This window comes from Daldinia childiae, assembly GCF_008694065.1.
Source record: "Daldinia childiae strain JS-1345 chromosome Unknown Scaffold4, whole genome shotgun sequence".
In the NCBI taxonomy this organism is placed as follows: domain Eukaryota; kingdom Fungi; phylum Ascomycota; class Sordariomycetes; order Xylariales; family Hypoxylaceae; genus Daldinia; species Daldinia childiae.
The window spans coordinates 791752-813647 of NW_022984645.1; the positions used below are offsets into that span (position 1 = coordinate 791752).

Consider the following 21896-nt stretch of genomic DNA (forward strand, 5'->3'; position numbering starts at 1 on the left):
TCTATTATATCTATATCCCTTGTAACTCGGTATCTGAGCTCTCATGACTCGACGTTTCCCCAATGTTGACTGGTTGTTTAGGGATTCTAAAGCCCATGGACGGGAGATACGATCCGGGGAAGAAGAAGCAGAAGCTACATACAACTAGGAACACAGGCAATGTGTCCAAGATGTACATGCTATATGGTGTTAGCCTATAAAGAGATACTATAGGTGTCTAGGTAGGCTTCGGCTACTCACAAATACTCATGCTGAGATACGGGGCTGTTTGAGCCTTCGGCAAATTCGACTACGCGGAATACAGACCGGATCTTGGAAGCAATGTTAGAAGGCTTACACTAACAAGTATTTCTTAGGTTCTTACTAGAATCAAAATGCAAGATACGTTGACTGCATATAGGAGGTATCTCCAGTTCCTGTTTATCTTTCGTGATAGCCCTATGACTAAGACCGACTTTCCTCCGTCAGTTGCCTCAAGCCTCGACAAAAGACTAGCCTCGAATCGTTGCGAAGTAAAATGAAAGCGAGCGGCAACTACCGTGAAAAGCCCAAATGCTGCGATTTGTATGGCGAGGCCCACAAGTGCGATATTCTTTCCCATATTTATTGTGTCCTCAGCGTCCTCATCTGTCACTTCAGTACTTGAGACGGAAACGGCGCCAACGAGCTGAACAAGGAGAGAGATCACGTCGAAGGTGACAAAAATAGGCGTGATCCACCGAGCTGCAACATTTAGTAAGGATGGTTGGAGGGGAGCTTGAATAAGTACATACGCGGAATCCAGAGGAGTCTCGTCGTCCTTTCTTGGGCGGGGACAACATGAAAGACGATACGACCAAAGACGACATATATGACACCAGCCATGAGAACAGGGGCGAGAATGATTACGCAAAATTGTATCGCGTATAAGTTCAGGTTAGTAGGACTGCCAGCAGACGCAATTCGGACTGCATATCCAACTACTTCCACTATTGTTGACGCATTAGAATATTTACAGCGCTATATTAAAGGCCACTAAAGAGCTTACTGAGTATCGCTAGCAGCTGTACCGTCCACACCCAAGCTCTTTTCCGAATAGTTAAAACAGAAGACCAAATAAGAGTTATCCCGAATAGGGCGAGGCATACTCCAGCTACGGCCTCCGATGGGTCGTAGGGATAAAAGGAAATGTCATCTAATGATACACCAGACGACATATTAGCGGCCTCAATCCAAGACAATTCGGATTTAAATAAGAGATATATAGTTAAGTAGTCGGGTTTCAATAATTTTCAGGTATGTACAGAGGTAGGAAAAAATGAACGTTCAAATTCCAACATAATCAAGTTCTGGGGAGATGCCTCATTTTTTTTATAATACCTAATAGGACTTACACCATTAGGAAGGGCTCCGCCACCACCATGTGTGACGCCACAAGAAGCGGAATATCGCGAATCCTACCAGGCTTCAATATAACGACTTGAGATCGCCCACCGGCTCGCTTTCGGAAGAGTACCGGTTGCAGATCTTACAATAGTATATGCCGTCAGCAAATGTACCCCGTCCTGACTTTAATTTTACTGGTTTCTTGCTTACGTGCAGTGACGTTGGGCATTTTTGCTCATTGGGGCTGGGCTGCGAGCTGAGGCTCTATGGATTCGCCAATGCTGATAACCTTCCCAAGACGGTTATAATTCCCCTTTGCACCGCCGCTCTCGTTGTTGGACGCAAATAATAGAAATATTTATTCTTGAGGATCTTACGGACCTCCTAGTAATCAAAAGATTTAAGTGTGCTGCCTCGTTTCATACTCGATGATTTATAAGATTTCTATGCCCGCTGAACTTCGCGCAGCAGAATACTACCGTTTTGCCGGTCTTATTCCTACGTTTGAAATAGATATAACGGAAGAGGTTCGCAAAGGAGTGGTTGTTAATGCAGTGGAAACTTCTCATAGATTCCAGCTATTGACCCAGCTCCGTAGCATTTCTTTGTCCAAAGCGGATATACTACCTAGTTTGTGAGTACCTTGTAGCCTGATCTGTTGCATAAGTTACAGATTCCGTCCCATCGCCCAGTTCCTCGAGAAAGTCCAGCATAGTTAGCGCAGGCATTCTAGCAATCTCTTCGGCGCTTGGGTCCTCAATGTCCCTAAGCTTCTTAGTCCATTCCTTTAAGGACACCGTATCCGCGACGCTAAGTAGTTCACGAAGTACATCGACAAGTAACTCCCAGCGTTGTGGTATAGGATGGCAGATATGATAAAATTGCGCCTCCTGTTGAACTGGGCGGGTAATAAGGTCTCGTATCATCTCAACAGCGACATCGACAGGAACCCATTCAACTGCTGTGACGTGCTCAGGAATGCATTTAATAGCCCTCGCCGTGCGTATCAGAGCAGAGAGCCAAGCCTGGTCAGCCCACTTCCCAGGCTTCCCAGGAGAAAGTCCACCAAGCTGGCAGACCCGTATAATTGATACCGGAATGCCGGACGCCTCGTTTGCGGCTGTGAGTATGCGCTCAGCTGCGTGTTTGGACTGTCCGTAGCCCATGTCCAAGGAAGCTAAGGAATCTGAAATAGGAGCTTCAGGTGTTGTGGTGATCGTGGCCATTCGACTAACTGAGGAAACAGAACTGATGAATACAACGTGGATGTTGCGTTTGCTAATAGCCGCGAGATTACTTGTATTTACGATAACCTTTAGGAACGTGTAATACGAGCAAATCGAGAGGCCGAAATCAAGTCTCCATGCGTTGTATACAATGGTATCGACCTCGTTGGCGATTTCTTCGTATTCGCGATGCTCAAGACCAAAGCACGGTTTCTCATTATCGACTTTTATATACTTTAGTTTATATAGAAGTGGTACCAAACTCTCATCTAACTCGTGAAGATTTTCTTCATGTATCTTTCGCGCATTGTTCAATCGATTAAAACAGTAAATTTGAGAAATATCAGGGAGTTTCAATAAAGCTAAGAGATGGGATCCTAGATAACCTGTCGAGCCAATAATCGCTATTTTGAAGGTCTCGTCCGTTCTACTGCTTGAGAAGACTCCTTTGGCAATTGCTTCAGATAACTCGTCACTATTCATCGACCATACGCGCGCAAACGACGTTCGAGTCTTCGCTAGGTGTCATGACCACGCTGTTATCCAATGATAGCCATGGGCGTGATCGTTTCGACGGACTTGGAAGTCAGAGGCTAAAGATTGTGCCGTAAAGTCGAAACTATTTCTATCGTCTGGATCGAATCCAAACCATGCGTGAACAAACCATCTTCTCCGTAGATAGTAGAGCCAAGAGGGAAATGCACCGCTAGAATACTGCGTAAGAAATTGGTAACAGAAGCAACTTCGTAGGGGGGTAGGAGTTCCAGTTTCTGATCCACTATAACGCCTCTACTTGTTGTATCTGAATATAGCTTCGCGATTTCTTCGCTGTAAGCTTCCTCTGTTAGCCTCCGTATTATTGTCCCCTTGGCAGTCCTCATAAATGGCTTGTCTGGCAAAACACAAATGACCTTGCTGCGGTGAATACGACCTTGGCCCGGAACAAGTAAATTGGATTTTTCCAGATGTGGCCACAGCCTGTCTAAGAGCTCGTTTATATTCTCTTCGTTAAGAGTGATTTCTTCTGGTTCTAAAAGCAACACTGCCTGTGTCCTATGGTCCCTAATTACCAAGGCGCCCTTAACAGCAGGATGACTTTGCATGCTGAGTTCAAACGGAATGGGGTTGAATTTTTCACCGCTACTCAAAACGATAATATCGTCTTTGTGCCCATAGTATTTGAAGAGCTGGGGTGATGCGTGAATAGGTCCTTGGTATGAAACTCGCTGACGCCGGGTAGATTATGATAGATAGCGGCGGTGTCTTTATTAGTCTCACCTGTGAAGAGAACAAGCTCATATGTGCCTTCGTCGGGGTCAAATAACTGTATTTTGTGTTTGATGAAGGGATTGAATTCTATCCAGGCCTAGTCACCCCGTAGAAGAGCCAGCTGTGGTATTGGGTGCGTTTCCGTAGACCCAAAAGGAGAGATTAGTTCAACGACTTTCAAGAGCCTGGCACCGATTGCATGATTAAAAGGTGCTCCTCCATATGCGAGAAAATCTAGATTCTTAAAGAAGTTAATCCTGTTTGGTTCTATCAAGATTTGTTCAATAATAGCAGGTGGTAGGAGCAATGCCCGCAGCTTTTGGTGCATCATTATGTTCTTTAGTAATGTCCCATCTGGCGTCAAATTAGGAGGCCCGAACACGATGGAAGTATTGTCAAAAATTGTCGTCGTTGTATTCATTAGTTATTATATTATAAGCATAGTCTTTTTAATATACTGACCTGTGTACATCAGAAACCCACCAAGCTATACTAGTAGTCAGTTATGAAGTTACTGACGGTTGTAAGAGATGTAGTATCAGTCTTATGTGGAAGAACGGGGAAATGGTATAAAGACGGCCTTCGCCCATATATGAGCTCTAAATCTGAGGATATAGCCATCGGATTTAACACGGTATGATAGCAAAGCAAAATATAGCGGTGTCTCACAACAAGCCAGTAGGTTCCTTCTAAACAAGTAAGTTGGTCTGAAAGGCACACTGGCAAACTAGGGGCGGATAGAGAGTAGGTGCTTGTGGAATATATGTATCCTTTGCTTGTTATTTGTCTTATGTCATACAAAGAGTACCTCCTTATGCCAGCCTAAAAACGAGTATATCACTCAGACACATATTAGTAAATGATCTTATCCTTGTTACACATGAGTTAGTATATTCTTAATTTAAGATATGTCCCCTTTTCATGCTCGTACTCCCGACCTATCATCTTCTATGCCAATAGCACGCTTTTCTACTTTACTTTGGCATGAATGAAGACCTTACAATAGTTAAAAATTCACTATTCTTATAATATTATTATTCTAATTCGGCTCTTAACACTCACCTCAGGTCTTCTGTCAGGCGCAGAGCCCCGTAATATATTGTATCTTCAGCAAATGCAGGGTCTTATGATTATTATATACGAAACTGTCTGATTGCCTGTGTAGTTTTGCATCCAACAGAACAGAGTCACATGCCGCATTTTCCCTGGAGAAAATTGACTATGTCATCTATCTCATCTGGAATTTTATACCAATGCCCTTGCCTCTGGTAGACTTTCCATGAAACGTCAAAGCCTACTGATTTGAGGATTCTTTGGGCCGCCTCCCCATTAGACAATCCGATCTTTTCATCGGCCGCACCATGTCCGAGAAATACCGGCGTTGAAAGTGATGTCCCTCTGCTGTTGATATCAGGAATGCCACTGGAATCCAGTAAATCATCGTAAAACTCGATCACTGGGGCAATTGGATTCTCTTCTGCTTGGGCATATACCTCGGTTAAGAAAAAGGGATCTTCATCGATAGATTTAGCGTCGTTGCCGAAGACGAATGTGTCGCCTTCGCTTCCTATGAGGCTATCGATGTCGGGCTGAAATGGTAGCCATCCGCTCATCCCCACGAACCCTCCGAGAGGAAACCAAGATGTAAAAAGGCAGAATAGTGCCATTGCACAACCATGACTGAGACCACCTAATATGACGTTTTGATGGGAAACCTTTTGACATTCGTCTTTGATCAGATGGGTTATTTCACCATGGGACTCCACAAGCCCCCTGGTTTGGGTATGTGGCTTGAAGAAGAGGTCATCCAGAGAGGCGATATCGAACCACTGTATCAACTTTGCGTGTCTTATCATGCTTGATTTACGGCGCTTAGCTGTAGGAAATATAAACCGTGCACCAGGGAATACTTCTGTCAGCTTTTTGCCACCAGATATGACACCAGTCTCAAGTAATTCTTCCCCAAATTTACGTCCATTTGAACCAAGTCCGTGGAGAAGGATGAAGCTGTGGGTATGATTTGACGTAGGCTCGACAATAAAAGGTGACGAACGGCTAGTGCCAGGTGTGATTTCTGAACCCATGGTCTCTCGACTTTCGAGTCGGTATGTATTTATTTCCTTATGAATGCCAGGCCAGTGTATGACAGTTGGCGCATGCGGGAGCGTGGGCCTTAAGGTTTTATGCCTTGGAATTTATAATAAACTAATAGTAAAACTAAAGCTTGATCTATTGTTTTACATTAGGATTTCTAAGGATAGATTGATTGTGAGACGTCTATAAAGAGGTTCCACGTGTGAAAGAAATTGTTTGTGTTTTCAATATATTGAATATATTGAATATATTGAATATACCCCATTTGATTATCACAAAGTAGGTTTAGTTTATGTACCTACCTGTTTGCTTATAATAAAGTCGTGATGAGGTAGTTAGAAGGTGGTAAGGTGTTGCATTAAGTTTCCAGCTGTAATTTCTAAGTTAAAATACTACTTCCGTCATAGATCCAGCCCTAAGTATCTGTACTACTTAGTCAGCCGAACGTCTATATATGGTAGGTAGTCTTCAGCTGAATTATAGGTACTATAGCTGGAATTTACAATTTTGGTAAATATATGTATACCTACCCAAATGAATAATTAGGCCGCGTTCAAATCATAATAAAATACATATAGAGTGACAGGCTAGATCAAGTCTGCGAAACTCTTATATGAGATGGTCAGGGTATTAAGAATTTATTTGGGATGGGATTCTAGAAGCAACTTAAGAGGAAGTACATCATGTGAATACGGGTCAGCTTCCATGTTCTGATATCATGCATCACCAGTGCCACTCGATACAAGAGACTTTCTTTCGAGGTCCTTGAAAACGTCAACTATTCACCTTTGGCAAAACTTTGGTGTTATGCCCTGAGCTGATGCTTTGAGTTTCTTAACGTCTGCCTCTTGGAGGTAACCAACTTTATAGTATAACTCGATTCTATGATCATCGACGCGCTTGGTCTGGATCTCAAGCTTATGATCTTTATTATGTGTTGGCCCGCCCGTTACATGGTACCAATATTAAATGATTACCATGAGGTCTGTAATATTACTATTTAGAAAAGGGGCGTTAGTCAAAGACTTTCCATAGAGTGTACTTGTTCAAACGCTACACAATTCTCGTCATAATTATGGGATGCTTACGAACTACATAGTTCATATAGTTTATATAATGTGATTGGGGGAGGTTGAGTAGCAAGATTATAGTATTGCTTTTGTTATTATTTCACTAAGCTCTTAACAGCTACTATACTACACTTGAACATTAAAAGGCTTACTAGGCTGAGCTTAACATAAGTTAATTTCGCAACGTTCAAATTCAAATAGTAACAAGTTCAAACCGCGAATCCGAACTCTTAGCTACTAAATAGTCCTGGAAGTCGATTTGGCGCTGCAGACTAGCCGTATTATTAATGGCCTTGGTATATTATGTAAATATGCATAGGTACCTTAGGTAAATATTTATCCACATATACCACATATACCACCTATAGGTAGCCACTCATATAGCAGCTCGTATTCAAAACTAACCCAATACCTCACAAGAGAGCATTGGTACATTTCACAGCCCGTTTTCACACACGTAAATAGTTTTAAGCTGACATCGCCCCTCGTTTACTTCTCCGTCCTATCCTTTCGCCCAAAAACTTCTAGATTTTCTCTACTATGGTGCCAAAAGTCGACGAAGGCGAGAACCTCGCTCGCATGGAACGCGGGGAGCTTTATTATTGCTTCACTCCGCAACTGATAGCTGAGCGACAACGATGCACACGCATACTTGGCCGACTCAACAGCGCTGGAGAGTTAAGCCGCCGCGAGATCGCGGAATACTGGAAAGAGTAAGCGGGTTTTCAAAAACGCCATTTAATAGTTAGGCTGCTAGAATAGCACACTGACCTTTTAGGCAGAATAACCAAGGACGATCGCCCTCTTCCTCCTCCCGCAACAACAGATGAAGAAGAGGATGCGATCCTTCACGAATATCCTTGGATTGAACGACCGATTAGAATGGATTATGGTACCAATGTTAAAGTCGGAAGTAATGTATTCATAAATGTTAACTGTACTATAATTGATACCTGTATGGTGTCGATTGGGTCACGAACTCTCTTTGGGCCGAACGTATCCCTTTTTAGCGGGGGACACCCCCTGGATCCGGACCTACGCAACGGCACCAACGGACCAGAATTCGGTAAGCCGATTACCATCGGTAACGACTGCTGGTTAGGCGGGAATGTGATAATACTCCCCGGTGTGACGATCGGGGCTGGGTGTACAATTGGTGCAGGAAGTGTTGTGACCAAGGTGAGTAAAGCCTAAGCTTGTTACTACCAATAGCTTATAGACGGTCTAACCGTGAATAATTATCTCTATATAGGATGTTCCCGCTTATCACTGCGCGGCTGGGAACCCTGCTAAGATACTTCGCAAGATAGAGCGAAAGTTTAAAGCTGAACAGGACGCTCTAAAAAGTAAGCTCGAGGCACCCGAGTCATAAACCTGGAAATGTCAATGGAGGGTTACAGAAAAAGAAAAAGAAAAAACTTCTTCGTATGAATCGTAATCTTCGGCTTTGATAGATGCGACCGACTAAGCAGTTAAATTTTTATCCAACCAAATACAATTGGAAAATATTGTCGAATCTCTTTTCCAAAGGACTATAGATTTATTTGAGCCTTCGGCCAGTGAAGATGACCTATAAATCTGGGCCGATCACGTAAACGTCTTTCAATATCTTCAAGTACCGGTTTCGCCCATCCTTTCACGGACCAGTTAACCCTCTCTGTGATGCTCATGAGCACTAGGAAATGTGCCAAGAGGATTAAAGCGTGCGGATCAGATGATTCCACGTCCTTAATAATTGTTTCGTCGAGTATGCATGACCACCATATTACCATGCCAGGCTCAACATATGAACCGGCATATGCTACAATTTTAGTACATGTTTCCAACCCATCGATAGCACGCTCATAGTGGTGTGTCTTGGGAAGAGGTAATTTCCCTTGAATCAGTGGTCGTAGAGAAGATAGAACAGAAAATGTTTCTGGAGGAAGCAGGGTATGCTCAAGAGATGGGACGCTATCGCAAGATTAACCAACGCTATGGTGGCTAAGAAACGAATGTATAGATACCTTTTCTCTTCTTCAGGAATCCATATGCCATGAACTACTGGTGCAAATTCAGTTTTTGCTATTAGATGAGTGAAGGGTTCGAGAGTAGCGCGCAGCCCTCGAACAACCGTAAACAGTTCCAATAAGTTGTGAACAGGATTCTCAAGCCTCAGATCATCTATCCTTAATGGCAGTGAGTAAACATAAACTATCACGATAGTAGCAAAGCAGAAGACAGCTCTCCAATTGTTGTATGTAATGCGGGGCAATATGGCTCTGAAACCGCTTAAGCCTTGGGATTGATAGTGCGCTGCAAGAACTAAGTAGATCTGCCGTTGGCTCGGGTTCAAATACGCTTTATGTATGGCTGAGAGGGCGAGAACGCCATGCCTAACGAAGTCATGTTCGTAACCGACTTGTGGTAGGACAACTTTCCAGATGTGACGTCTATCTAGACGTTGAGATAATGAATCGGCTGTAAAAGTACAATAGTGGTGCAATAGTTCAAAATCTCGACATTCGTCGTGTCCAGATGGGATTGATAATGTGGAGCTGGGGTTGGCCAATATGCCAAGATTAGTAAAAGTTGTTTGCAAGTCGGTGCCTAGAGAGTTTGTATCATCTGGTAATTGAGAGGATAAGTCTCCGATGGGCAGACGAGTACGAGCTATCACGGGGAGAGAAGCAACTTTAGGAGGCGTAAAGCTGCAGCTGGCGCCGTATCGTAGGCAATTAGCACAGGTTGGACGCGACTCGTCGCACTAGGTAGAATAGAATATTAATATGAGCGGGTACTGTGTGTACGTGGCTAGGTATAAGTCAATGGATGTACCTTGATTTTTCTCTGCTTGCAGATAATACAGCCGTTACGAGACTTCGGATGACTTCGTCTTGTAGCCATATTGAGGTACCGAGTACGACTATTAATGCAGTTACGCGAGCGAGGATAATGAAAAATAGATGGTAAGAAAATGTAACTCGTCGTAAGTTTTGATAAAAATACGAATTATACGAATTATGCCGAATGCGACTCGAAAAAGCGCTTCTCATTGGATAAAATATTTGTAGATATACGAGAAGTCCGAGTTATCCGAGTTATGTTCCACCTTATCTTGAAACTAGGCAGATCCCCTATTCAGATCTATCTCCTAATCTCCTAAACTAAGTCGCAAGTGTATGTTTAAGATCTAAAACAGATAAGTCTAGAAGGTCTAGCATGACAGATTGACAGTTATCTAACAAACTTTGTTCTTTAGAAACTAGAAACGCGGGCATTCTCCACTTCTAAATGGGCTGTGTCAACCGAAACTTACGAAAAGAGTTGCGAGATACTACGAAAGGAATATGAATAGTCCAATGGAAGGAATATATAAACAAACTTTTGCAAATATGTATTCTATAACTCTAACAATAAACTTCACTCTAACTTTCACTTACGAAATAATCTCAATCATTTATTATACTCTTAATCGTATTCTACCGCTCTATACTGGGCTTCTTATATACTCGGATCAACATCTCTGACCAAAACATCATATCGCCCACGATGGCTACTTGCGGCGACCCTAACTGGCAGGACGCGAAATGGGCATTTTATCGATATGAGCCTTCAGCAACGGCGGCAGCTATTTTCAGTGTGCTCTTTGGCATCACTCTTGCCATCCATGTCGCACAACTATATATAACGAGGACTTGGTATCTTCTTGCACTCGTCATCGGCTGTATATGTATGCGGTTCCAAGCACCTTACTTTAGCCTATTTCTTCGCTAACCTCCTAATCGCAGGTGAATTCATTGGTTACATTAGCCGAATTAAGAGTGGCCTAGAAGATCCCGGATGCTGGAGCCTCAGTCCTTATATCATACAAAGCTGCCTCATTCTTATCGCACCGACACTCATGGCCGCATCGATCTATATGATTCTTGGCCGTATCGTTGAGTTGACGAATGGAGAGTCATACATTCCCATTCGACGACGATGGCTTACCAAAGTTTTCGTCGGCGGCGACGTCATATCACTGTTCTTCCAATCATCTGGTATGAGACTTTCATCACAATCCTTCGGTAAAAATAACTCGTTAACCATATTATAGGAGGCGGTTTGATGGTTATAGGCGGTACTGCCAGCAACATTGGCAAATATTTAATCATCATCGGTCTATTTGTGCAGCTTGGCTTCTTTGGAGCCTTCGTCGTCTTCGCGGGCATGTTCCATCGCCGAATGAGTAACGCACCTACAGCTCAAGCAAGTGCCCCCGAAGTTCGCTGGAAGCATTACCTGGTTACACTATACGTAACAGGTGTTATGATCTGGGTGCGGAGTCTGTTTCGAGTTATAGAGTACCTCCAAGGCACCGATGGAACTTTAGTCAGATCGGAGGTATATTTATACGTCTTTGATGCCGCATTGATTCTAATAGCAATGCTTTGGATGAATTGGTATCATCCTAGCGAGATCGGTATCCTTCTTCGCGGACAGGAACCAAAAGCAAATGGAATAAAACTTCTAACTGGGGTGTTTACCGGAGTAAAGGAAAGACGCGAAGGCTCAGATACGACTGAGAAATAACGAGTAAACTCATTTAGTTTACATTTATATCACTTCATTCCTGGAGGAGGAGTATTCTAGATTATTCACTAACTAGTATTAACTGGAGAAAGACACTTGATTTATCTTAAAGCAATAATAAACAATGATTCTTAAACTAGTTACTTTGACTTAAATCATTGACTCTTCGCTTTCACACTTCCTTCATTTGAATTAACTCGTCAATTTCCAAATATGTTTCAAAATTTAGATAACATCATCAATAAAGAATCGAATCTAGAACATTAAAGAAGCGTAACCCTAGAATGGCTTTGAGGCTGTATACAGTCATACCAAATTTAGGGTGGTACTAGACCAATATGAATAATTCGAACCCACCCCAACGTCTAATTAGGCCAGATGCATTATTTCATATAAAGCTTTCCCAGTAAAGGTCTCTCCATCCTTAAATCCACCGGTCGCTGGACCTATATATCTTTGGTAGGTGTGGAAGTCTGCCAACAGTAGCTGAGTGGTGATGTTGGCAACGAAAGTACCCTTCTCGCCCATATCGAATGAGACGATAATACCTTCTGGTGGACCGGTAATTGGCTTAGGAGGGTATTCGCTGTTATTGCCCCATGGAATGGCTTTTGCCGAAGCATCTGTGCAGCTGATAGAAATATCCTCACCGTCATTCGATATATATCCTGACTGGTGATGTCCCCCATCTGGCGCTTTCAGATCAAACCAGACTAAAGAATAAGGACCTACGCGGGCACGTCCCCAGTACCAGAAATCCAGTAGTTCCGTAAACGGGCGGTCAGCCCAGTTTTTATCATGGTACCCATTTCCGGTAAACCGTATGTGCTCTCCTCCTATAGTCAAGTCTAGTGTAGCATCGGCATCAGGAACCACATTGGCCCAACCCAAGCCAGGGGAAACTTCTTCCGTTACACCGGGGACGTTAGGATCGCAAGGATATCGTGGGGGAGCTCTCTGTTGAGAAGATATATAGTCAGAGAAATATCCAGGGGTCGGCAATGATGAGGAGTGAGCTTACGGCAAGTAATAGCAGCGAACCGGAAATTCCCACAGCAGGGTAATCGAGCGTCACGTTATAAGATATCCTGTTATATTTTAGGTCTAGATACCCCTCGAAAGCCATATTCATGCCGGGTCCCTTCCATTGGCTCGTAATACTCTCATCATTCGTAGTGATGTTCGCCCCATATAATGCGAGTCCACCATATGAGTAGCTTGTTCCATTCTCGAATGTTCCTACGATCGAGATGATCAGACTGCCACTTATTTGCGGTGTCACAGCATAGTCTCCGGCCTCTAGGAAATTAATAACAATAGACTCATTGTCCGAAGAAGTCGATAACGCATCAAAGTACCACCTAAAACGAATAAGTAACACGTTATAGTAGGCCTCGTCGTGTAGTGTTCTCACCAGTCAAAACTTGTACTATTAGGATAAGGTAGGATCTTTTGTTGGTCGAAAGCGCCTAGTCCACCTTGAACCGATTGTAGTTCTGAGGATACACTTCCATTCCACTGCTGGGCAGATAGATGGTAAACCTTGTCACAAGCGGTGGCGACGTGAAGAAGTGACAACAACAAGACGTAGGAAGTCATGATTTCCGTACACCTAGAAGAGATAGGTTGATAGGGAATTATTCGCAGGAAGCTCGGGGGGTTTATAGATCGTAGGATCCAGAGAAAGATCTGGTTCATATAATCTAACGGTGTACCCCCACTGGGTCTCGCCTCAGGTTGACGAAACCCGATGAGCTCTCGCGTTCAAGGCATAAGAAGTAGGGACCCTTGCAAGTAGCATTCAAAGTCTTTTTAGAACCTTCGGCATGGTATATCGTACATATTGAGTATCAATATGAGTACCATACTTGACTTCGATAGGGCCGGCATTGTGGATTCCCGAAGCTGTACAGCTACAGGGATTCTCAGGTACCTCACATAATGCCACAAGGAACCCGAGAAAAGATTCTAATTGGTTCAGCGCCTCGACATCCCAAGAATCCAGGGGCTTTCGACTTTCCGGGGAAATGATTATAAGCATTAAGCCAAATCGGTCTTATATCCTTAGGGATTTAGCTTGGGCAATGTTGGCTGTTAACGCGAGGCTAGGATTCTAGAAATACTCCAGGTTAGGAGGCAGATACTCGTTTCTGATACTTGCCGTTAAGTTCTATGTCTAAAATTACGATATATTATTGTCATTACCCCCTCTCCCTCCTTAATAAACATATGGTTGTAGACTCAGATATATAGCTTAGTTCATAAATATATGCTATAGTTTCCTATGCAAGCACTTTTATAGAAGGGTTATCATCGACTCCACAATCGGGGTCAAATCAAAAGTAGAGTGTACTGGAAAGGCTGCCAGCAAATTTATCAAATTTGATTGAGAGGTAACTATTAGCCTAATACGACAGAATATCATATCAACGTTCTATAATGCTACAGCTCAAGTAGATATCTTGGGGGTTCGAAATTAGACCTCGCACAGCTTTAAAATCAACGTGATCGTTATACTAGCTACCCTAGGTAGGTATTTAACTAATAGCGCATCGGGGGTTCATCATGTTTGCCCTTGCCGTATTGTCCTGACTAGTATTCTAGCAGACGGTATCAGAGCTCCTTTCTCGCGAGACCTAAGCCGCGAGTCTTCGAAGAGCCGATATGGATATCAAGCCCATCATAAGTGAAGTGCTAACTAATTTCACCCGGTATACGCAAAAGCGGGTTGTGTGCCTATATTCTATTAGGACCTGCAGTTACGCTTTGATAATAATAGATATCAAAATAGAATATTAAGCACTTACTTGAATATCACAGTTCTGTGTTGTCCGATTAGGAAGGTCATTTGGTTATATCATCATCATCATCATCATTATCATCTGTGCTTTATTTAACCAGGTAGCTCGAAGACTGGAGTGCCGTGAAGCTCTCGGTGGAGATCATGTAGCTTCTCCATATCCTTATTATCTAGCATTCCTGTATCCTGGCTTTGCTCATCGTCACCTGAAGGCTCAGTAGATTTTCGCGTACGACGCATGAAGCATACGACTAGGGCTACCAGTGCGATACTGAAGAAACCCCCTAGGCTTATCCCTACTATCTCGCCGGTGCTCAGAGTTACGCCTGATGAATCAGTTGGGTCGGCATTCACGGTGGTGCTTGGGTCCCCGGAAGAGGGTGCGAGTGTCACTAGAGCGGCATACGATGAAGGTGACGAAGGTTTCTGTGAAGTGACTGACGTGTCGAAAGTCGTCGGAATAGACTGCAAAGAGGATGAAATGCCAGTAGATGGATGATTAATTATCACGTTGGTCGTGCTTTGCAATATCGGCGGTGGCTTGCTCTGATCTTCGTCCATGTAACAAAAGTCATCGGACCCGCAATGGTAACCCCAAGGACAGCAGCCTGTGCCACATTTCGGTAGCTTTCCCTCCTTGACTGTGGTTTGGACACTCGAAAAGGGGCCCTGTTGTTCCAGGTCGCAAGCGATGACATTGATTTCTTGACAATTTCCACTGCTTTCCTTTGGGCAGCATAAAACTGTTGTATTGGCTGCAAGGACGATGCAAGTAGTATCTGTAGTACAGTAGAAGTCTGGCGGAGCAGGCGAGTCGCATGGACTGTAATAGGTCTTCTCATTATCCATGATGTCTTGTATGTTGCTTCTACCTTGGTAGGAATTATGGGTTGTTATTATGCTTGGAAAGCAGAGGGTAGCATGAAGATGGTGAAGTTTGAGAAAAGAAATCTTTTGGGAGGATTGTAAAGAGGTTAGTTAGGCAGGCTACCCAACCGACCAGACGGAGGGCTACGTATTGAGGATGTAATACATGAGATGGCAAGACTCGCTTAAGTCTTCCTCGATGCGCGGGTTTATTTTCAGACTACTTCCAATTACAGATAACAAAATTGATGATGGACTGCCAAATGGATGCTACCTTCAGTAACAGCCCCTAAAGCTAGCAAACTTGCAAAGCATGGACCTTAATTACCCAATTTCGCACGAATCACATAGTACCTAACTTATCTTTTTTTATAAATATTATGTACACATTCCTTTAGCCAACAGGGTTCTTGGTAGGTATTTTACATGCTTGAACTATGTCGTTTGATTGATCCCCAGACCTATCTAAGTACCTAGGTCCTTGTGTTAGATGCCTTCGTATGCCTGGCATTTCATCAATAATAAAATATTAGAGCAATTGAATAATATAGGAAGCGTATTTGAAGAAATTACTACTAATACATAGAGTTATATAACCACATTTTATAAATGGAAAAGCAAGTTATCTAATGAAGTATTTCATATCTACAATTTCTTTATCGATAGAAGAAGTTTGGAGTTGAAAGATATGTAATGATGACTAAGTCAAAGAAAAGGCTTATGGTTAGGTACCTACGTACCACGTACCTAGCCGTACCCAGTATGCATAGACTTTTATGTGGCCTAAGCTTGGATCTCAGATGGAAAACTTGTGAGCCTTGTGGGGATTAGATTCGAAATCTAACCTAATGAGGATATTATCTAGGAAGGGAGGGGAAAAAGAAGGGAAAAAAGGAAAGGCCGATAAATATCCGATACGGTATTGCAACTTCCAATTGTTTGGCAAATTTCTAATTAGATGGAGCCCATTTCTCTCGAGAATTGGTGAAGACTACCTCTAGGTACTTACCTACCTACATAGATTAGGTACATGCCCACCCACGGCAAAAAAAGAAAAGAAAAGAAAAAAAAAACAAAATCTGGCGTTCCAGTCAGTCATCCCCAATCTCATCAGTCTACCAGTAGTCAGTCCAATTTAGTAGTTCAACCTAAACTCTCAGACTCCATCTCTATACCTTATTATTTCTAAGGTCTACACTACCTTAGGTACCTAACAGAAATTTATTCTGTCGCCACCCAAGCTTTCTTTCATTCTATAAAACTTAACACTGTTCATATTTCATCATATTCGTCATCATTATCGACCCTCGACCCTCGTACTTTCCCGCGCGGACTTAGATCTTTCTCCCCGCCCGTCTTAGTCCGTCTCGATACCCGATTACGTTAGCGTGCCGCTGTGTTCTACAGAGGTACAGAAGGCAATAACAGTAATACATAATTATTAGTATTGCAGTATTGCAGGTGCTGCCCGCCGTCCTCCCACTAGGTGTCTACTACCTACTACCTACCTATTACCCACTTCGTACCTACCTTCTCCGAACCCGTCTAAACAAATCTCCAAATCACAATCGCATCCAACAAACATTTCTCCACCACAACTCTAATAAACCTTCCTCCATTTTATCCATCACCCACTTCTACATACCTACACTTTTACAAATCTTTCCTTAGGTATTGACGAACACCTTTCCTTCCCCGCCATTCACATTCAAGAGATAAAAAAAAACAAAAACAAAAAAAAACTACCTCTCCCCTCTACCTTCACCTAGCACTATCGATTTAATTCGATTTCTCCTCCCACCTAATCCGGACTCTTTCCTGCTTTGTCCCTTGCGAGACACAACGTTTCGTCCCGAAATTTTCTATCGCGCCACTGAAGCAGGTACAAAGTCTTCAGGTTCCGCTTAACCGTATAAGTCGCTCGTAGAATTAGCAGCATCTCTAATAAGAGGCAGCTTTTTCATTATTGAGCACCCCTCTTCTTGACCTTGTCGATAAGATCGCTTCTACCCAACCAGGCGCGCAAATTTCTTCACAACCTAGCGCAACCATGGCGACAAACGGCAACGTCACCCATACCGACCAATTCTCGGGAGGTCCTACTGCCACAACTTCCGGAGGCGTTGCTCCTTCTGTTGACCAAACAAGTACTACCAGCTCCAACAACAATCTTGGAAAGGATGAAGTTGCCTGGTTCTTCGTCGAGCAGTACTACACCACCCTCAGCAAAAATCCGGAGAAGCTTCACGTAAGTCTCGAACGCATGCTACATTTATTAGAACAAGGTTTACTAATTTATCTACCTAGCTTTTCTATTCAAAGCGCTCTCAGTTCGTCTATGGCCTAGAGGCTGAGGTCGCCAACGTTTCTGTTGGTAGACCGGTATGTTTTTTCAACAGCTACGCTATGCCTACTGATTTTGTTCCGTACTAACGCGCTTTCATAGAACATCCAGGAGCGCATCAAGCAGCTAGATTTTCAAGACTGCAAGGTTCGTGTCTCCAACGTCGACTCTCAGGCCTCGTACGACAATATCGTCATTCAGGTAATTGGTGAGACTTCCAACAAAGCCGGCGACCCCAAGAAGTTCGTTCAGACTTTCGTCCTTGCCCAGCAGCCATCCGGATACTTCGTCTTGAACGATATTCTTCGATACATAGACGAGGAAGGTGACGAGGAGCCGGCTGAAACTGCCCAGGAGGAGCAAGTAGAACCTGCGACCCAGGCTGCCCCGGCAACCAAGGAGGAGCCAGAAGCACAGCCCGCGGCACCTACTGAGGAGCCTGCGTCGTTTGATGCGGGCGCTGTCGACAAGAAATTGGAGGATGTGAGCGCGACTCCCGAAGACAGCACTCCGACCAATGGTGACGTAGCAGCCGAGACGGCCGCCAGTGAAACGCCAGCGGCCCCAGAGCTCGCTAAAGAGCCGGAAGCTAAGACTACTGCACCTGAGCCTGAAGAGACGACCCAAGAGATCGTGGAAGAAGAGATTAAGGAGCCAGAGCCAGAGAAGCCTGCCGACCCAAGCCCGACCCCTGCTCAAGTACGCCAACCCCCCGCAACCACTACAGCAGCGCCTGCGGCTCCGGTTCCGACTCAGCCACCTAAGCCCATGACCTGGGCCAGCCGAGTAGCTGCCGGCGCGGGTCCCCGACCTGTAGTGCCTCTTCCGACGAAGCCGGCAACTCCTGCAGCCCCTGCAGCCCCTGCAACAGCGCCGCAATCACGCCCGGCCGCACCCACCCAGTCAGCAACAGCCCAAGCTCCCGCTCCGTCCCAAAGCTCCGAGACTGCGACCCCCGCTACGCCTAGCAAAGAGACATCTACGGAGTGGCAGACAGCTGGCAACGACTCGAAGCGACAGAATAGACCCCAGTCGATTTCCGGACCCCAGACTGACAAGGATGGCACCATGGGATATGTCAAGTACGTCACGGAGAAGGTAAATAAGGACGAATTAAGGGCGTCATTAGCACAGCATGGTGAACTAGTCTACTTCGACATCAATCGCCAGAAGGTAAGTCACTATACCATGTTCAACTGTGATATATAGTCTAACATTTTGTAGAACTGTGCCTTCGTGGAATTCGCCACGCACGCAGGGTACCAAGCTGCTGTAGCTGCGAATCCTCACGTGATTGACGGAGAGAGCATCGTCGTGGAGCCCCGCCGCCCCAAAGCAGGCGCTTATGGTGGTAGTAACTACAATTCAGGGCGGGGAAATTTACAGAATCGCCCGGGGGGACGCGGAGGATTTGAAGGGCGGTCTGGCAGTCAGGGTGGACGAGGTAACTTTGGAGGACAGGGTCGTGGTAGAGGTGGCGGCGGTGCGCCTCGAGGCCGAGGTGCCTCGCAAGCTACGAATGCATGAGCGTCCTAGTATTACGGTACGAGGTCTTACGAAATTTAAGTAGGCAAGGCGTGTATGTGGACTCGGAACTCCTACGGAACCAGAAGTCGTCGCTACCATGCCTTGGAAAAAGCGTTAGACGCAGGATTTTGGAGTTTAGAGGTGGGGTGGTTTATGACTTGGACTCGAGCCTACACGGGTGTCTCTTGGAGGCGTATTCGAGTTGGTTTTAATTTGAGCACGCATATATCATTGCACCATCATCCCTTTAGCTAATTCTTCCCTCTTCTGCTTGGAGAGGGGGTTTGTACATTGATGGAAGGCTGGAAAAGTTGGCATTCATCTGCATGGGAGGAGTGAATGGGTGATATTGGGAAATTCAAGGGGCCAGATTTGTACAGTTGTACAATAGGGGCAAAGTGAAAAGACTTCTTTTTCTTGAAAAAAGACTGTGTACTACCTAATGTAATGCTATGACTGGACTACTGGTGTCAATGGCGGTATTGATCTTGCGTCTTTCATACCTTAGTTATGTGTCGGTGCCGAATATGTATCTACAAGCTAAGAGGTTTCTATTAAGACGAGTTATGCCATTGTTTGGCATCAATAAAAAGTTATCTGATCTCCATATTTGTATAATCCCGTTCAATTTCAAACGCTTGTTCCACAATGGTCAATTCAACGGGTAGCCTCACGAGCCGTGATAGGTGGATAATCTCGAAGGAGGCTGTTGGAATGTAAGATCTAGATCAGCTAGATGGATACATGTAGCTTCGACACCCAGGCCTACTCGCTTGTCCCGTCTTGTTGCATGCGGCAGTACGCAGGTTGCCGAAATTACGCAGATCCTTAGTTAGCTACCCTGCTTTGTCCCTCGGGCGCGTATACGCGTCCAACCGCATCTAATTTGTCATACCGGAATGCCATGTTATGGGCGCATATAGATTAGCCCAGTTTTCGCTTTCTGCTATTAGTTCGGTTGCAATGTAGAACTTAGTAGGTTTAGCTGTTGGTTACAGACTCTTGGTTCATTCGTCCAAATGATAAGTACTTCTTTTTTTTTTATAAAAAAAAAAAACCAGAAATATGTCTGGTTAGGTAGCTCAAAGAGATATAAAACAGTGATATCCTATTTCCTAAGAATATAGAAAGACAGAGATGCAATCACAAGAAATGAGATCATAATATTAGCTATAATAAATAGGTCTGCAAATATGGAAAAGTATGCTGAATTTGCTGCTACTGATTGTAAAATGATATCTTATGTACGTATAGCGGTTATGTATAAAGGACCCAAATATTAAGTTGATTCGAGCCGGTATAAACCAGTCGTCTTATACGCCAGAACACCATGTATATGCATCATCATCCCATTCCTCAGGACTCGTAGACTCAGAATGTAGAGCCTGTACCAACACTAGTATTAATAAAATTTACGAGTGTATAATAATGCTCTTCACGGCTCGGCCATCTCAGCTTCCACCGTCCTCGTCTCCTTGGCAAGATCATCTACAACATCATCCATCTGGCTGTTAGCACCGTCGATGTCCTCGAAGACCTTCTGTAAGAGCGCCATGAGAGACTGCATCTCGGTGCGCTGCTTTTGGATATCGTTAAATAGTTTTGCGTTATGCGCTTGTACTGTTTGCAATTTTGCGTTAAGTTGCGATTGTTGCTGTGCCAGATGCGGCGCTAGATGTGCTGCCAAAATCTGGTCCGGAGGTAGCATGTGCGGTCTTTGCAAGTTAGCCAATGTTTTACCAATTACTAATAAATAGAAGGAGTAATAAAAATAGAATAAACTAAAAAATAGCGATGAAAAAAAAAACCAAAAAGAAATCAAAAAGTCAAAAAGAAAACGTACAACACCAGGGATTCGCTGGTCGTCACCGACCCAACTACTAATCTGGCGGTATCTGGCTTATCTATGGGAGAGCGGACGGGATCCCGAGTTTTCCAGATCCTATGGTCGTACGTGAAAGAATACAGTCTAATTGCGACTTATATACATAACAAACGAGAAAGTAGAATATCCACTTACGGAATAGGCGCCTCCGACCCAACCACGCCGGCGTCGTCCCTCCTGCGCTCGGCCTCGCTGACCAGGCTCTCGAGCTCGTTAAGCTTAGCCACCACGTTACGGCCCTGCAGGACGGAATCGAATTCTTTCTGTTGGCAGATGTAAGCATATATATATATATTCTCACGGCTTTCCTTATTTCTTTCCGTCTGTTTATAAGAACTTAAAAAGACCATGACATTGGATATTTGTGTCTTTCGCGCAAAGGGAAAATAGGTAAATATGCACCCCCCTATCCCTACCTAATACTACGGCGGGAGTAAACAAATCGTAGCGACTCACCTTACACAGCGCGCCCAAGCGATCCACCATCTGCTTCTGGACGGCGCGCAGCACGGCAGGCGCCTGCGCGGCGATGGTCGGGTAGCAGGCTGCAAAGTTGTCCCAGCCGATCTTGGATAGCGTATGCGACAAGCTTGAGTCCAGCACCTGTTGGAACCGCGACGCCCGCAACCCCGGAGTCAGCGCCGTGTGTCTCGCCGGTAGCGGGGGGGATGCCGGCGCTTGCTGAGAAGCTGCTGTTGTTTCTTGTCCGCTTGCTACTGCTGCCATTGCGGTGATTGCAGCTTAGTTGTTGAGACAATTTGTCTGCTAGTTAGCCTATGGTTTGATACGTTGGCGTGCAATGGTATAGGACTTGTCCTTATGTAGGTAGGTATGAAGGATGGGGATTGGATCACATGAAAATAATTAAATATGATGCTAAGTTTAATAAGTTTAA

At 44.3% G+C, this 21896-nt stretch overlaps 8 protein-coding genes across 8 annotated transcripts; 3 read left to right on the forward strand and 5 right to left on the reverse strand.

Annotated features, from left to right (window-relative positions):
* Positions 1 to 10: 10 nt before the first annotated feature.
* Positions 11 to 1196, reverse strand: GL218_04524 (Protein RTA1; the record flags this gene model as incomplete). The annotated part of the gene is made up of 5 exons (XM_033581140.1): positions 11 to 179; positions 241 to 311; positions 365 to 723; positions 774 to 968; positions 1028 to 1196. 5 exons carry the CDS (start codon positions 1194 to 1196, stop codon positions 11 to 13), a joined length of 963 nt encoding a protein of 320 aa, XP_033435476.1.
* A 3851-nt stretch (positions 1197 to 5047) lies between these two features.
* On the reverse strand, positions 5048 to 5944 carry GL218_04525 (Acyl-protein thioesterase 1; the record flags this gene model as incomplete). The annotated part of the gene is made up of 1 exon (XM_033581141.1): positions 5048 to 5944. The coding sequence occupies one exon, from the start codon at positions 5942 to 5944 to the stop codon at positions 5048 to 5050; it is 897 nt and encodes a 298-aa protein (XP_033435475.1).
* A 1620-nt stretch (positions 5945 to 7564) lies between these two features.
* Positions 7565 to 8396, forward strand: GL218_04526 (putative acetyltransferase C18B11.09c; the record flags this gene model as incomplete). Its single annotated transcript, XM_033581142.1, has 3 exons — positions 7565 to 7737; positions 7807 to 8203; positions 8277 to 8396. The coding sequence occupies 3 exons, from the start codon at positions 7565 to 7567 to the stop codon at positions 8394 to 8396; spliced, it is 690 nt and encodes a 229-aa protein (XP_033435474.1).
* Positions 8397 to 8556: 160 nt separating this feature from the next.
* On the reverse strand, positions 8557 to 9910 carry GL218_04527 (uncharacterized protein; the record flags this gene model as incomplete). Its single annotated transcript, XM_033581143.1, has 3 exons — positions 8557 to 8977; positions 9031 to 9770; positions 9842 to 9910. 3 exons carry the CDS (start codon positions 9908 to 9910, stop codon positions 8557 to 8559), a joined length of 1230 nt encoding a protein of 409 aa, XP_033435473.1.
* A 645-nt stretch (positions 9911 to 10555) lies between these two features.
* GL218_04528 (Protein RTA1) lies at positions 10556 to 11578 on the forward strand (the record flags this gene model as incomplete). The annotated part of the gene is made up of 3 exons (XM_033581144.1): positions 10556 to 10736; positions 10795 to 11046; positions 11103 to 11578. 3 exons carry the CDS (start codon positions 10556 to 10558, stop codon positions 11576 to 11578), a joined length of 909 nt encoding a protein of 302 aa, XP_033435466.1.
* Positions 11579 to 11947: 369 nt separating this feature from the next.
* GL218_04529 (uncharacterized protein) lies at positions 11948 to 13177 on the reverse strand (the record flags this gene model as incomplete). Its single annotated transcript, XM_033581145.1, has 3 exons — positions 11948 to 12535; positions 12600 to 12939; positions 12993 to 13177. 3 exons carry the CDS (start codon positions 13175 to 13177, stop codon positions 11948 to 11950), a joined length of 1113 nt encoding a protein of 370 aa, XP_033435465.1.
* Positions 13178 to 17295: 4118 nt separating this feature from the next.
* On the forward strand, positions 17296 to 19116 carry GL218_04530 (putative G3BP-like protein; the record flags this gene model as incomplete). The annotated part of the gene is made up of 4 exons (XM_033581146.1): positions 17296 to 17493; positions 17553 to 17627; positions 17692 to 18762; positions 18814 to 19116. The coding sequence occupies 4 exons, from the start codon at positions 17296 to 17298 to the stop codon at positions 19114 to 19116; spliced, it is 1647 nt and encodes a 548-aa protein (XP_033435966.1).
* Positions 19117 to 20551: 1435 nt separating this feature from the next.
* Positions 20552 to 21727, reverse strand: GL218_04531 (Kinetochore-associated protein NNF1; the record flags this gene model as incomplete). Its single annotated transcript, XM_033581147.1, has 3 exons — positions 20552 to 20831; positions 21137 to 21264; positions 21458 to 21727. The coding sequence occupies 3 exons, from the start codon at positions 21725 to 21727 to the stop codon at positions 20552 to 20554; spliced, it is 678 nt and encodes a 225-aa protein (XP_033435967.1).
* Between the last annotated feature and the right edge of the window lie 169 nt (positions 21728 to 21896).